General features: G+C 40.1%; 1 protein-coding gene across 2 annotated transcripts in view; it reads left to right on the forward strand.

The window, feature by feature from the left end:
- cntnap2b (contactin associated protein 2b) overlaps positions 1-17,312 on the forward strand; it is a 99,457-nt gene that overhangs the window by 51,235 nt on the left and 30,910 nt on the right. For both annotated transcript variants that reach the window (XM_017309994.2, XM_008433525.3), the window contains exons 17-18: positions 1,809-1,979; positions 6,345-6,563. In XM_017309994.2, the coding sequence (XP_017165483.1) occupies positions 1,809-1,979; positions 6,345-6,563 (390 nt within the window). The remainder of the gene's footprint in view (positions 1-1,808; positions 1,980-6,344; positions 6,564-17,312) is intronic.

The following is a 17,312-nucleotide window of genomic DNA, read 5'->3' on the forward strand; positions in this document are numbered from 1 at the left end:
TAGATGTTTATTTACTCAATTCTAATTTGAGCTGTCTCCTTTTTAGTTTATACAGAATATAATGATTCATCATCTGTGAGTTATATTTAATGCTTAACTAACAAAACTTTAAAAAAAGAATACAAATGTTTATACTCTATCGGAAGGTATCAACCATTTTGTTCTTCAATTTAAACTCGAGAGTTAAGCAACTGAATAATATTCAGTGAATACTGATGAATCATCTGTAGTTTCTTAAGTCCTGTATTGTGATGTGGAATGGTGTCACTACCACTCCAATAAAGCATGACTCTGAGTCCAATATAGTGTGACTTTGGGTCTTTAAAGCAATCAGATAACATTAACATTTAGTTTGAATATTATTCACAAAAATATTTTCTGTAAAATGGGTCACACTTCACCAAACCAGTTTATTTTTATTATTATTTTTATTAAGTTGTGCAATGATAAATCTTCAAATGGGAGGAATGTCAAACTAAGATCACGTTTAACAAAAGTCTATTGTATGTAATCATGCATATTCTGCTTTTATATAATCAATTCAACCAAAACTAAGTTTTTCAGTGCTCCAACACGCATGTAAAATATATTTTGGTGGATAAGATTATTATTTTAATATTCTTTCTCCAAACATACTTCTTCATGGTAAACAGGTGAACAGAAGGTAAAATGGGTTAGCTACAACAGGAATGAGAGTCAAAAGGCGGTGCTCAACAGTTGATTTGCATTTGCATGGCACTCAGAAACTTCATTTAAATACGAAAACCTCTCCTAAGCTCAAGGGGAAGGGGGTGATAGGGGAACATGGACACACAGCGTTTTTGACCATTCTTGGCAGTGCCCTACAATTTTCCACTCTGACAAAAACCTCTTGCAGAAAGCCCTCAATCTCCATGCGCACGGCAGAACTAGGTGTCAATAGCTGTCGAAAATCCCACTTTTCATGCAGTGTACATTTCTTGCAGCTCTGCCCACCCTGTGTGGACTTGATTAGCTTGCAGCAGGTAAATGACCAAGCCTTGCAGGTTTCACATGAGTCACACTTCACCAAACCAGTTTATTCCATGCATTGCCAAATTCCAAATATTATACCACCATATTAAGACTTATTGGGACTTCTAAGATTAATTCTGGATGCATCTTAAAAGTCCTCTGCAACAACCTGCATAGACCATTAATGTTCTGGCTGATTTTAAATGATGATAAATGATATATTTCTTAGCTCAGTGTAAACTGGCTTTACTTTTTAAAGTTGTGAAGATGTGAGTCATGCTTTTATTACACAGCTGGTGAAAACAACACATCACTGACAAGTTTTTTGACAGTTTTTATCTCTTGTTTTCTAATCAACTGATTAGAAACACAGTAACTCTTAGACCTGTTTGAGTTTTATACCTCTTATACTGCGCTAAAATCTACTGACCAACTTGTTGTTCATAAAATGAGGCAAAAAACCCAGAAGAGCTCCTATGTCAAACTGATTTCTATCTTGGAAGTGTTTAAATAAAGATTTATATCTCACTTTTACTCTTTGGGTTATAATCTAGCAAAAGAATCACGTGGGGTCTGATTGCATTTGTTTCTTATTGTTCTTTTTCCTCAAGTTTATTTGATATTATCAATTTAAGTGTAATATTTTAGTGTTGGTGTAGCTTATACGCAGTTTTTGTATGGTATTCTGAATGGTTGGCTGTGTATGTATGCATCTATATACATAAAAATTGTTTAAAGGATTGGTATTTATATTGGTGGAAAGTATAATGTTTCCAGTATTTTTAATTAAATGTTTCTTTTTGCTATAATTCTAGGAAACTTCTGGAATGCAGCTTCCTTTAACAGCCCCGCCTCTTCACTTCATTTCAAGTCCTTTCAAATTGAATCCAGTACTGATATCTCATTTTACTTTAAGACGTCTTCCAATTACGGAGTCTTACTGGAGAACCTGGGAGCCAACAACCTCCTTCACATTGAAATCCGAGGTGTGTCTGTTTATGTAGTACCACAACAGTAGTACCATGAAGCAGTATATGATACAATCACGGCAAATCACACTTCTTTGTATTTTGTAAAAAAGCGCATTACAAAATATAATTTTTCCCAAGAGCATTATTTGTGTTTATGGGGTTATGATTGCCATGACACACAGTCATGCACTTACCTAAAAGGAATGCCACTTTTTATCATTATCGTTGTTTTTTTGTTTTATTTTGAAAGGCAAGATACAATTATTTTTTACAATCCAGTTTCCACCACAATGGAAGGAAGAAAAGGAAAAACATAAGCCAATCCATGGTTTTTGTATAATAACCAAGCATCCATAACAAAAGAGTGAGAGGGGGGGTAGAGAAGGGTCTGGTGTGATTTTTCTTTCGTTAGGGAAAAACACAATCAAGAGCATAAATTTGCCATAATCCTGAACTAAGGTACAATACACAGCACAACAGTACTTGCATGTAATGAACATATTTAGTCCACAGGAATTACAGATTTTACATAGTTTGTCCATTTAGACCAGATCCTGAAGAAAGATTCTCTTCGACCTTGAACAGAAAAGGATAACTTCTTCAGAATGTAAATGTCCTGTACAATGTTGACCCAATCATCCACTGTGGGTGCTTTGGGCTTTAACCGTTTTCTAGTGATTGTCTTTTTGCTTGCTGCCAGAAGCACTAACAGCTGTTTTTTATCCTCCAGAGGGCAGTTATCAAATGAAATGTTTCCTAAATATAGGGATTCACAATTACATGGGATTCTTTCAGTAAAGATGTCATTTAGGTGGGAACACATTTGTTCCCAAAAAGCTTTAATCACCGGACAACCCCAGAAGATGTGGTGATGATTTGCTCCATTACTTCCACAGAGTCTCCAACATGTGTCTCCGCTGCCTTGGTGTCTTTTCTGAACTGCAGTTACAAAATATCGAACAGAGTTTTTCCAACTGAACAGCCGCCATTATTGGAGCTTGAAGTCATCCAGCGTAATTTATTAATCTGTTCCCAGACTTCAGTTGAGATTGATAGATTGCCTTCTTTTACCCAGTTGTTTCTTATGTAGTCTGTGTCACCCTGTTTAGACAATAGAATGCCATTGTACAATATGGAAACAAGTTTTTCACATGAACCTGACTTCAACAAGGACAGAAACACATTAAAAAGTCCTGATTTGGCCGTTTCCAAATTGTCGCATATATTTTGATTGAAATAGGACCTAACCTGTAGATAACTAAAGAAGTCGTTCTTCTCCAACCCTTTAAATCTCTGAAGTTCCTCAAAACTCTGAAACACACCCTTCTGGGTAAATGTATAGAAGGTGGTTAATCCTTTTTGGATCCATCCTCTAAATCTCCCATCAATCTTGTTCGGTTTAAAAGCTGAATCAAAGGCACACCATCTGAGTATTCTTATCTGGTTACCCAATTTACACATTTTAACAACCTTACTCCAAGAATCCAGCATGGTGTGTAGTATTGACCCATGTGGTATATTCAGCCCCTCTTGTAGGTCCTTGTTCATTAATACTGATATTAAAGGTATTTCTTCTACTGTTGCTCTTTCCAAATCTTTCCACCTTGCATTGTAAGATGGAGAGGACAGACAGAATACTGGTTTTAGTTGAGCTGCAAGGTAATAAACCTGTAGATTAGGAAGACCAAGTTCACCTTTCTCTTTCTTTAACTGCAGCGTACTATATCTCACTCTTGCCTTTTTTCCCTGCCATACTGAGATATTAATCTTTCCCACTCTATGAAACGCCTATTCGATATCAGAATAGGTAAACACTGAAATAGATATAGGAAGCGCGGAAGAATGTTCATTCTGACCGACTCCACTCTTGAGTGTAAATTTGAAAAAGGGATCAGACTCCATCTCTTCATGTCTGATCTCAGATTTGAAATTAGGGGCCCTGACCGTAGTTCTGCTTCAGTTATCTCTGATATTAACTGTTCGTTTTGCTTGTCTGTAATGTTTGGCAGAGAAAGTTGGGAAAGGAATGTGTCCATTTGCTGTTCATTATTCAATTTAGGTTGGGAGTATAGAGTTTGGAAAAAAATCTCTAAAGCTTTTCTGAATCTTTTCTAGGTTTGTTTCAATCCTATTTGTATATATATATTCTTTATTTTGTGAATAGTTCTATCAGCTTGTTGTTTTCGTAATTTAAATGCTAGGAGCTTCAGAGATTTCCCCCCTGCTTCACAATATTTCTGTTTAGTAAAGAGAAGTTTCTTTTGTATTTCTTGTATGTTTAAGTCATTCAGTTCTTTTTTTACCAACTCAATTTTAGCTCTTGTAGCCCTTTTAAAGGTTTTAGAATGCTCTGTCTGAAGTTTTTTCAGCTCAACCTCCAATTGAGTTTGTTTTTGTTGTCTAATTTTCCTTTTGTTGGAGGAAAAGGCTATTATTCTTCCCCTGACTACAGCCTTTAGAGCATCCCAAAGTATTGCCGGACCCACCTGATTATTATCATTCTCTTCCAAATATTGTATGATTTCAGTTGTCATATTCTCCTTAAAGATTGTACTGTTTAATAAGTTTGTGTTCAGACTCCAGGGGGTGGTTCTGCTTTTTTCAGCCAGTTGAATGGAGATATAGATTGGGCTGTGGTCTGAGTTTGGACTGGATCCTATCTCCCAACTTTTCAATCTATGCACATCTTTTTTAAACATGAAGAAATAGTCTATTCTTGAGTATACATTGTAAGAATGTGTGTAGTCACGACTGGTTGGGTTCTTATCCCTCCATCCACTAATCCCACTTCGTCCATCATATTTTTCATTCTTTTACTGATATATTTTGAGGTTTTTTTCCCATTCGATGAGTCCAGATTTGAGTTTAACCTAATATTAAAGTCCCCCGCACAGATCATTACACCCTGACTTTTTGTTGCTGCTTATTCAAGAATTTTCTTGTAAAACGACCAGTCGCTATCGGATGGGGCATAAACATTAACAAGACTTATCAAGATGCCATCTATTTTTCCTGTAATTAAAATATAATGACCCTCCCTGTCTTTATGTTCTGCAACATGTTCGTAGCACAAGGAACTCGATATTAAAATTGCAACCCCTCTTCGTTTCCCGGAGCTGTGGGAAGAAAAATAAACAGATTTAAACCCCATCTTGTTCAATTTGGCATGTTCAGAATTATCTAGGTGGGATTCCTGCAGCATTGCTATTTGAACTTTATCCTTCCTGAGTTTAGATAATACTCTCCATCTCTTAATCGGATTATTTATGTGGAAGTACAAAAGCTCTTTGTTCTCTACGAATCCTTAAGTTTGAGTAACCCCTTAAGTTATATCCTCCTTCTCTTTCAAAAAACATGTCCTCTATGTGCTCAGGTAACAGTTTAATTCCTTAAACATAATTTGGGCAATTTTAATTATCACCAGGTCTTCAAATTTGCATTGATCATTTCTTCTATTAAGTAAGTTACGGCTAATGATATTGACAGATTTGCTCTGAATCCATATTGACTACTGTTGAGTGGTGTATGTTTGTCTATGAATTTTTCTAGGCTCTTCTTAAAAAGGTTTTTCTAGAATTTTAGAGAACTGTGGGAGAAGAAAGACAGGCCTGTAATTTGTGAAGAGGTGATATTTGCCAGTTTTATACATTGGTATGATATTTATTTTCATGTTGTTGGATAATTGTCTCTTTTGGAATGATAAATTACAAATGTAAGTTAATGGTTTAGAGATGCCCTCAATTGCCCTTTAAATTGTTTTCATGTCTAGATCATCACCGTCAGTGGATGTTTTACTTTTACATTTATTCACGATGTCAATGATTTCTTTCTTTTGTATGGGATTAAGATACATTGCATTACTCTCAATATAATTTAAATGAGTTGCTGTTTTTATCGCAAGTATTTTTTCTGCTAAATGAGGTCCTATATTCACAAAATAACTATTGAATATATTTATAACATTCTTCATATTAATAATATTCTAGTAATTATCTATGAAATACTGTGGGTAATTGCTACTTAGAAGTTTTCCTGATATCACCATTTAAAATGTTCCATGTCGCCTTAGTAATAATAATAATTGTTATGAATTCATAATAATTTTCCTTTTTACATGCCTTTTTTAACTTATTTTTATATTTCTTATATTTGTTTTCTGATTCAGTAGTTCTGTGTTTTATAAATTCCTTAAAACGTTTTTCCTTTTACAAGCATTTTGAAGATTACCTTTACTGCCGAGACTTATGTTTGAGATATCTTGAATTTGTTAGTCAACTTTTAGTTGTGCGTGTTTGGAACTCACTTTGACAGACTATTTCTTTAAATTTTAAAAATCTGAGCTGCCAGTTGGAAGCTGTTATGTTAATGTTGTTTTCACAGAAGGCTCAATGGTCCTGTTATCTTTTGATTTTGGAAAAAATCGGATGGAGCTCACTGTTCAAACACCAAAGCCTCTAAATGATGACCAGTGGCATCGTGTGGAGGCTGAGAAGAACACCAAAGAAGCAGTATTACAAATTGATGGTCATTACAGAGAGGTAAAAGCGACCCCCCCACTGGGACACACAGAGCTGGAGTTCTACAGTGATCTATATATTGGTAAGTAACAAATTAACATTTTTATATCACAACGATTCTACTGTATCGCAGTTAAGTAGATGAAGGAATTTTTCCAAAAAGAATTCTGAACACAATTAGAAGACTAAAGATGCACTTGTTAATAGAGATTAATTCAGGTAACTATTTGTATGTGTATAGCTCCCTAAACAGACTAACTTACTTAATGCGATTCTCCTGATGGAAGTCACTTCATGTTCTGAGAGAAAACAGCATCCAAGGGTCTTCTGGAAATTATTTTTGATTAGTTGTTTTTCTTTACATGTAGCATTGAACTTTGTATACTCATATTTCACTTTGTAGTATGAAGCTGTAAGAATAGCATTACCATTGCTATTCTTACAGTTAACTTTGGAGAAGTCAGCAAGTACAAAATATTGAAAGTACTTTTTGGGGATACCTTTCTGATGTCCTGGCCCTGGTTTATGATCATCAAGTTGTACACAAGCTTAAATATAATATCACTTAGCCGGTGACAGCACATGCCCATTGCGCACGATCAAGAGAGTTCAGTTCGGCATCATCAGCCCAGATGAACTTATGAATGTCAGTTACCAAGGGGGTATCAAATACCCTGAAACCACAGGAGGATGTCCTAAGTTTGGTGGCCTTATTGGATACAAGACAGGGGTCATAGAATGCAGTGGGAGATGTCAGACATGTGCAGGTGAGGCATACACAAAAAGTAATGGTAAGTTATTATTATTATTATTATTATTAATTTTCTTTTGCTATTTTGATATTGAATTAATTGATATGTTTTTTTATGTAATTTCTAATTTCGAGATTTGGTTTCTATTGTAATTAACTTTATTGCAGTAGCAGAAAGCTACCAGTAGGAGTCTGTGTGCTCTCGTAATCGCTCCAGAATCTGTATAACTGACAACTGGAGTCAGAACAGATTCCAGGAGGATTTGAGAAGTACAAAGCTGTCTGCCTTGTTACTTCAACCTGTTCTATCCTGTTCGCAGGTTAGCAGGATCTGTAATCGTTTTAATTCACAACATAACCTTTTGAAGAATTTATTTAATATTATTAATGTAGTTTTTATAGAGTGTTTTAGTGTTTTCTTTACCGTTGTCGTAGCAACTGAACTAACGGGTGCCGGGAGGGAAAAGAGCAACTGCGGTAATAGTTAGCTGAGGTTCTATGTACAAATTGCTTAATTTACGTTAGTTATCAGTTATGAATATGTTACCTGTGATCTGTTTAGCCATAGGTATTTTTGTGAAAATTTTTATGTACAGAAGATAAAAAAAAAATACAAATCCATATTGTACAGTAAAATACTGGATAGTGATGAAGTGTGTAGAAGGGTAAAACAAGTTGTGCCTTTTTATGGAAGGATAAAAAGAAACTGCTCATTACAGAAATAAGCAAGTTGACAAATGAATGCCAGAAAAATAACATTGACACAATATCTAATAAAGAGAACAGATTCCATGAGGATTTTAGAAGTACAAAGTTGTGTCTGCCTCATTATTTTTACCTGTTCTATCTTGTTTACAGGTTAGTAGAGAAAAATCAGCGTCTGTTACACCGACACCAGCCCTGGTGCGTGTAACAGAAAGCGGGCCAAATGGCAACCACCAGCAGCAATACGAACAGTTTGTCCCCGTCAGAGAACTTTCATTTCTTCCCCGGAGAGAATTTAAAATTCAAGGTGGCCAGATTGGTGATCATTCATCTGACATATCCTACAGTAATGTGTGTAAACAAATTGACGAGGGGATTCAAAATAACTTTGCTGACTCTGATATTGTCCAGGCTATGCTCAAGATAATTAAACCAGGTAACTTCAAAGACATATAGATAAACAAAGGTGATATGAAAGTTACAGAGCTGAAGTAATTTCTACAATCTCATCTGAGGGAGAAGAATAGCACTGAACTGTTTCAAGAGTTGATTTGCACCAAACAGCATGACAGTGAGACTCCACAACAGTTTCTTTACAGAGTAATTGGACTAAAACAGGGAATAATGTTCACTTATAACCTCCCTGATGCCAGTATGGCCAAAAGTTTTGAGAATGATTCAAATGTTAATATTTACAAAGTATACTGCTTCAGTTTTTATGATGGCAATTTGCATATACTCCAGAATGTTATGAAGAGTGAACAGCTTAACAGCAATTAATTGCAAAGTCAATATTTGCCTAGAAAATTAACTTTATCCCCCAAAACACATATCAACTTTATTGCAGCCCTGCCTTAAAAGGACCAGTTAACATCGTTTCAGTGATTGCTCCATTAACACAGGTGTGGGTGTTGATGAGGACAGGGGCGGAGATCAATCTGTCATGATTAAGTAAGAATGACACCACTGGACACTTTAAAAAGAGGCTGGTGCTTGGTATCATTGTTTCTCTTCTGTGAACCATGGTTATCTCTAAAGAAACACCCACAGTCATCATTGCACTGCACAAAAATGGCCTAACAGGGAAGAGCATCACAGCTAGAAAGATTGCACCTCAGTCAACAATCTATCGCATCATCAAGAACTTCAAGGAGAGAGGTTCCATTGTTGCCAAAAAGGCCCCAGGGTGCCCAAGAAAGACCAGCAAGCGCCAGGACCGTCTCTTAAAAGTGTTTCAGCTGCGGGATCGGGCTACCAGCACTGCAGAGCTTGCTCAGGAATGGCAGCAGGCAGGTGTGAGTGCCTGCTGCCACTTGCACCTGTGAGGCGGAGACTCTTGGAGCAAGGCCTGGTCTCAAGGAGGGCAGCAAAGAAGCCACTTCTCTCCAGGAAAAACATCAGGAACAGACTGATATTCTGCAAAAGGTACAGGGAGTGGACTGCTGAGGACTGGGGTAAAGTCATTTTCTCTGATGAATCCCCTTTTCGATTGTTTGGGACATCTGGAAAACAGCTTATTCGGAGAAGACGAGGTGAGCGCTACCACCAGTCTTGTCTCATGCCAACTGTAAAGCATCCTGAAACCATTCATGTGTGGGGTTGCTTCTCAGCCAAGGGAGTCGGCTCTCTCACAGTCTTGCCTAAAAACACAGCCATGAATAAAGAATGGTACCAGAATGTCCTCCGAGAGCAACTTCTCCCAACCGTCCAAGAGCAGTTTGGTGATGAACAATGCCTTTTCCAGCATGATGGAGCACCTTGCCATAAAGCAAAGGTGATAACTAACTGGCTCAGGGAACATAACATAGAGATTTTGGGTCTATGGCCTGGAAACTCCTCAGATCTTAATCCCATTGAAAACTTGTGGTCAATCGTCAAGAGACGGGTGGACATACAAAAACCTAGGAATTCTGACAAAATGCAAGCATTAATTGTGCAAGAATGGACTGCTATCAGCCAGGATTTGGTCCAGAAGTTGATTGAGAGCATGCCAGGGAGAATTGCAGAGGTCCTGAAGAAGAGGGGTCAATACTGCAAATATTGACTTGCTGCATTAACTCATTCTGTCAATAGAAGCTTTTGTTACTCATAATATGATTGCAATTGTATTTCTGTATGTGATGAAAACATCTGACATACACACATGAAAACCAGAGGGCAGCAGATCATGTGAAAATATAATATTTTTCAAAACTTTTGGCCATGACTGTACAGCAAGGCAACAGTTCAAGATGTATTCTTACACACTGTTTATCAGGGGCTCAGGCATAAACACAATGACATTCGAAGGGAGCTGAAATCCCTCGTCTGAACCTGACGTCAAAGACGAGAAAATCCTAAGGCATGTAATGAGGATAACAAGTGAGGAAAATGAGAGACGACAAAGATTAGGACCTGTACCCCGTCAGAACCTCGCCACTGTCCGCAGTGCACAGTTTGACACCGACACACCACTAGAACAACATGCAGCACACCAGAGGAGCAAGTCAGTTGTCGACACTGACTTCAACCAGCTAACCTGAAGAATTGATGCTCACACTCAAATGGTGGCTTCTTTGAAACAAGGGGCAAGAGCACAATAGTTTGAGCAAGCCTGCCAGTGTTCACAAAGAAGAATGGGTCAGGTGAGGAGACAGAGAGCAAACAGCTGTCCACATGTATTGAAAATGGCTCATCAAATTGTAACCATTGTTTCTTTTGTGGTGTGGAGGGTCACAGAGCTGTTAGCTACCTCAAAAGGTTGCAGCAACAGGAAAACTGCAGCCAGCCACTGGAAAAGGCCCCAACCAAAGACAACATCAAGTCTACAAGATACCCCTGTCTCCACAGCTGGGGTGACAGAGACCATCTCAGAGAAAAGAAAATAGTGCTAATTTGTCACAGGACTCAGTAATCAAGAAAAATGAACAGGTTGCAAGGCTGATTGGGAGAAAAGCTCTGATCCAGTGCCACCTTAACTCACTAGCTGTTAATGCATTACTAGACACGGGGGCCCAAGTCAGCATGATTGATTGCACCTGGAAAGACAAACATTTGCCAAATATAGACATTCGAACACTGAACTACCGAACAGTGAAGATGAAAGTGAATTACAAGTATATGCTGTCAATGGGGATCTGATTTAATGGGTTGCAAAACTGTAAATCTACCTGGAAATGAAGACCCCAATCTGCTGATTAGTGTGCCTTTTCTGGTGAGCAGTCTGCCCATTGAAAGACCCCTACTTGGTTTCTATGTAGTGGTTGAACTGATCCTGGGACAACAAAACAAGCTCATTCCAACACTCATGATGTTATTCTGTGGGGCCATCTCAATCTCAAAAGATAAAGCTGAGAGGATAGTGAATTGCATATCCACCACAAAACCCAGCATACAACAGGGGTGCCTCAAGGTTGGCCGACATGATGTCATCATTCCAGCAGGGCAGGTTTCATGGATAAAATGCAGGGTCCCATGTAATATGGACCCTTCTGACAGCCTTGTCCTTTTTGAGCCAGATGAAGAGGGTGCAACCCCATAAGAGTTGGATGTTGGAGGGGGTTTGTTTGAAATTCAGAACAAACAACAATCAACTTTGTTTGTTCCTGTTGGAAACAACACAAAACATGACATAGTCCTGCCCCAACAGACTACTTTAGGTTGGATCCCGTCAATCATAAGAGTGGTAGAGACGTACTCACCTATTGATGATGCTGGGGACCAGCCAAAAATTACTGTGAAGATCAACAGCGCTACTACTGCAACTGCTGATGAAAACTTCACTCAGTGGCACCCACCAGTTGACTTTAGCCATCTAGAGGAGGAACTGAAGGAGAAAGTGACAGAGATGCTCTACAAAGAGTCAGCAGCCTTTGCTCAAAATGAAAGCGATATTGGTTGCATACCAAATCTTCAAATGTCAGTCACTGCCAAAGATGATATTTCTGTTCAGAGAGCGTATACCAGCTTAACCAAACCACTGCTGAAAGAAGTCAAAGAGTACATCCAAGACCTCCTGGCAAAAGGGTGGATAGTAATGGGTCCGGATCCCATTTAGTCTTTCCAACGCCCCAGCTGCCTTTCAGAGGAGTATGGGGGAGACACTTGGTTCGTTAAAGGACGAGTGTTGTGTGCCATATCTCGATGATGTCCTCTGTTACGCAAAATCATTTGAAGAACATGTTGAGTTCGAAAGGTCCTGCAGGCGCTACGACGACATGGTGTAAAACGAAGACCAGAAAAATGTGAACTTTTCAAAAAAGAAGTCTGGTGTGTGGGGAGGCGTGTGTCTGCTGAAGGAGTGCGAATTGACCCAAAAGATCTGGAAGCAGTGTCATCCCTAAAATATAAAGCACCGCAGACTGTGGGTGAAGTTCAAAGACTCCTGGTCTTCCTGAGCTAATACCGGTCTTATATACAAGACTTCTCCTGCATAGCAAGACCTTTCTACAAACTGCTACAAACAAAACCTGGAAGCTCAGTGGTTCCAGTACGGAGGGTGAAGTCCAGGGGATCACAACTCCCCTCCAACACACCTGTGGAGTGGTCAAAAGAACACCAAGTAACATGAACATGCTCATGGCCCCACCTGTGTTGGTATACCCGGACTTCAACTTACCATTTCTACTACACACCGATGCATTTGAAAAGGGGGCTTGGAGCCATCCTCTACCAACAACAAGAAGGAAAGCTGAGGGTCATCGGTTATGGTTCAAGGACACTGACATCAGCTGAGAAAAACTATAACCTCCACAGTGGGAAGCTGGAGTTTTTGGCTTTGAAGTGGGCAGTGTGTGATAAGTTTAGAGACTATCTCTACTATGCTCCACACTTCACAATTTACACAGACAATAATCCCCTCACATACGTCATGAGTACAGCAAAGCTAAATGATGTTGGACACCGGTGGGTGGGAGAACTGTCTGATTTCCGGTTTGATGTTAAATATCGACTGGGAAATGCCAATGTTGATGCCGACACATTATCCCGCATTCCACTGGATTCGGAGAAGTATATGACATCCTGCACTGAGGAGCTGTCACATGAGGCTGTTTGTACAACATGGGAAGGAAATAAAGCTGCTCAGAGGAGGACATTCCCTGGGTGACGGCACTTCATGTTCGTTCACTTGACACTTCTCCACAGTCAAATGTCCTGCCAACACTGAGTCATGATGGACTCATTAAATCACAGAGAGATGACCCGGTTATCAGGGAAGTTGTAAAGCTGAAGGAAGAGAATGAAATTCCTACAGAAGAGAAAATGAAAACTGCTGGCATACCACTAGGAAGCTGCTACATGAGTGGAAAAAGCTGCATCTGGAAAATGGGTTGATCTACCAGCGAGTTGGGGAAAGACGGCAGTTAGTCCTGCCCATAAAGTACAAGTCTCGTTTTGAAACATCTCCATGATGATATGGGGTACGTTGGCACTGAGAAGTGTCCTCAAACTGGCAAGGCAAAGTTTCTACTGGCCCTATATGAAAACAGAGATGGAGGAATATGTCATCAAGAGGTGTCCATGTATTAAGCAAAAAAAGTTAGTCAGTCACACTCATGCACCCATGGGAGGCATTACAACCAGCTCCCCTCTGGAACTTTTGTGTATTGACTACCTCCACCTAGAAGCCAGCAGAGGAGGCTATCAGTACATCCTGGTGGTAATTGATCATTTCACACAGTATGCACAGGCATACTGTAAGAGAATAAAAAGTTCTGGCTCATTATATTCTCTTGTTCTCCCGGATTCAATGATGGAACTCTGTTAACAATCAGAGCTTGGAGGTTTACGTCTGCCCAAGTTTAATTCCAACCAAATTGATGCTCTCTCTCATCTACCACCCTCAGAAAGAGTCAATACAACAGAGTCACTCGACCTCAATACTACATCTGAAGGCCATATGCTTGGAATCCAGTGGTCAGTCAAAAATGACACCTTCAACTTCAGTGTAAACACAAAAGACCAGCCTCCTACTCGCCGGAGCCTACTGTCCGTTATCTCATCTTTGTACGACCCCCTGGGGTTTGTAGCTCCATTCACTTTGTAAAAGTATCCTACAGGAGCTCTGCCGTAGAGGGGATGACCCCATTCCCGACAATCTGCACTCACGGTGGGAGGACTGGAAAAATGGTTTGGAAAAACTGAAATCAGTCGTAGTACCCAGATGTTACCTGAACTAAAAGACATTGCTAAAAGTGGAACTGCATCACTTCTCTGACGCCAGTAACATAGGCTATGGAGCATGTTCCTACATTAGATTCATAAGTGATGACAGCAAAGTGCACTGTAGTCTGGTTATAGCTATAGCTAGAGTCACGCCTACCAAAGTTATAAGCATACCACCACTCGAACTGTCAGCCGCAGTCACTTCATCTAAGATGAGTGTTATGCTAAGATCAGAGCTTGAGACTAATGTTGGTGAGGAGTTCTTTTGGACTGACTCCCAAGTAGTCTTGGCATATATCAACAACGAGGCACGAAGATTTCACGTCTTTGTCGCGAATCGTGGCCAGTTGATTAGGGAAACTACAGATCCCAAACAGTGGCACTACATTGATACAGCTCAGAATCCAGCGGACCATGCCTCTAGGCAGGGGTGTCAAACTCCAGTCCTCGAGGGCCGGTGTCCTGCAACTTTTAGATGTGGCTCTGCTGCATCACACCTGAATAGAATAATTAGGTCATTAGCAAGGCTCTGGAGAACTGATTTACACAAGAAGGAGGTAATTAAGCCATTTCATTCCAGTGTATTGTACCTGTGGCACATCTAAACACTGCAGGACAGCGGCCCTTGAGGACTGGAGTTTGACACCTTTGCTATAGGGGCCTTGGTGCATCAGAGATTATGACATCCTGCTGGTTGTCTGGCCCAAAGTTTCTGTGGGAACAAGACATTCCCTACACAGCTGCCCCCTCAGCTGAACTGTTGGTAGGTGATCCAGAAGTTAAAGCAGTCGAAACCTTTATGACTCAAATAAGCGAACAAGACACTATCCTCAGACGCTTCGACAGGCTCTCTAGCTGGTCAATGCTCCTTAAAGTAGTGACAAGAATAAAAAGACTGAGACCAAACAAAACCCAATATGGCAGCGACATAACAGCGGATGAACGCAAGGGAGCAGCTGACATAATAATAAAACTCCTCCAGCAGCAATCCTTTCAAGAGCTGAGAGCATTGAAAGTAAATGATAGTCTTCCAAGTTCAAGCCCTCTCTTTCAACTAGATCCCGTTGTAGATCAGGGACTTCTCCGGGTTGGAGGAAGACTAAAAAAGTCAACACTCTGCCAAGGTTTGAAACACCCTATTATTCTCCCAAAGACCATCACATTACAAACCTGATCATGTCTCACTTTCATTCCAAGATTTGTCATCAAGGCCGAAGCCAGACACTCATGGAGATCAGAGCAAATGGGTTTTGGGTGATTGGTGGGAGCAAAGAAGTTGCAAAGCTAATAAGTAGATGTGTTCAATGTCGAAAACTTCGGCGGCCTCCTGAAGAACAGCGCATGTCTGAACTACCGAAGGAACGAGTTGAAGTCTCAGATCCTTTCATTTACAGTGGAATGGATTGTTTCGGACCATTCATCACCAAGCAAGGTCGCAAAGAGCAAAAGAGGTATGGACTCCTCTTTACCTGCCTTTCCTCACGCACAGTCCACATTGAAATGCTAGAGAACCTGTCAACAGACTCTTTAGTTAATGGCCTACAATGCTTTAACAGCTTAAGAGGAGCTGTCTGTAAGCTGTACTGCGATCAAGGTACAAATTTCATGGGGGCCAAAAATGAGCTAAAAGAGGCTCTCAAGGAATGTGACGGAAATGCCCTGCAGGCTTTCTTTGCAGATAAACAGTGCGAGTTCATATTTAATGCCCCATTTGCCAGCCAGGTGTGTGGGAACGACAGATATGAACCATCCGTAGCGTTCTCAATGCCACCATTGCTCAATCACAAGGCAGGCTGGATGACGCTTCTCTAAGAACACTGTTTTATGAGGCAATGTCTATTATCAATAGCCCACCACTAAGTGTCGATGGAATCAATGACCCTAAATCACCTGAACCTCTAACTACAAACCATCTCATATTAATGAAATCAAAGGTTGCACTGCCTCCTCCTGGAAAGTTTGTGAAGGAGGACTTGTATGCAAGAAAAAGATGGCGCAGAGTGCAATATCTAACAGAACAGTTTTGGAGTAGGTGGAAAGTGGAGTACCTTCTGAACATATCCACAAGACAAAAATGGCACCTGCCTCGTCGCAATCTTGAGGTCGATGACATAGTTATCATAAAGGAAGACATGCTTCCCAGAAGTCAGTGGCAACTGGGTCGAGTTGTTGAAGCACCACAAGAGGATGATGGCTTGGTGCGCAGAGTCAAGCTTCAAGTTGGTGATCGAAATCCAGCAAAGAAGCAGGGTACAACACACAAATCTCACATTATTGAAAGATCTGTTCAAAAACTTGTGGTTTTTTTAGAAAGTCAGTAACTGATGCTCATTAGTCTCACATCAGACATTATATCGCTGAAGGTTAATGTGTGACGTTAACTGTATTTTTGTTTGTTCACTTCTTTAACGTCCATTTGTCATGCTTAAAATCATGCATGAATCGTTGATAAGCTCTCATCATACATGATTTGGTGGGAGTGTAAATGCCTGTTCCATGATTTATGTCCTGTTTGTAGGTTGTTACCCATAGTACCCAGTAGGGGCGCTGTAGTTTGGTTCATGTTGAGTTAGTGCCTTCATTTAAACAGTAAAATAAGATGAAGTGTTGCTAGCCTCCTGTCAGTCAGCACTTTGGGCTGAAATATCCCAGGGACAAGAGGAAGAGGAGGATATTCTTCATCTTAATGACTCTGGACTGTAGCACACTCTTCAGAGCAGGCTAAAAGCAGCACAGCACGGACTTTACCGCCATAAACTTTGCAGTCCTTGGACAGCAGAGCGAGGTACATGTTTAGAGCTCTATAAGTTAAAGTTAGCATTATTATTATTATTATTATTATTATTATTATTATTATTATTATTATTATTATTATTATTATTATTATTATTATTATTATTATTATGGCTGCACAGTGGCGCAGTTGGTAGAGCTGTTGCCTTGCAGCACGAAGGTTCTGGGTTCGATTCCAGCCCCGGTCTTTCTGCATGGAGTTTGCATGTTCTCCCTGTGCATGCGTGGGTTTTCTCCGGGTACTCCGGTTTCCTCCCACAGTCCAAAAACATGACTGTCAGGTTAATTGGCCTCTCCAAATTGCCCCTAGGTGTGAGTGTGTGTGTGCATGGTTGTGTGTCCTGTGTGTCTCTGTGTTGCCCTGCGACAGACTGGCGACCTGAACGGCCCGGAACGTTAGCTGGAGATGGGCACCAGCACCCCTCCCGACCCCACTGA

Source organism: Poecilia reticulata, chromosome 17, assembly GCF_904066995.2.
Source record: "Poecilia reticulata chromosome 17, P_reticulata-male-v2, whole genome shotgun sequence".
NCBI lineage: Eukaryota > Metazoa > Chordata > Actinopteri > Cyprinodontiformes > Poeciliidae > Poecilia > Poecilia reticulata.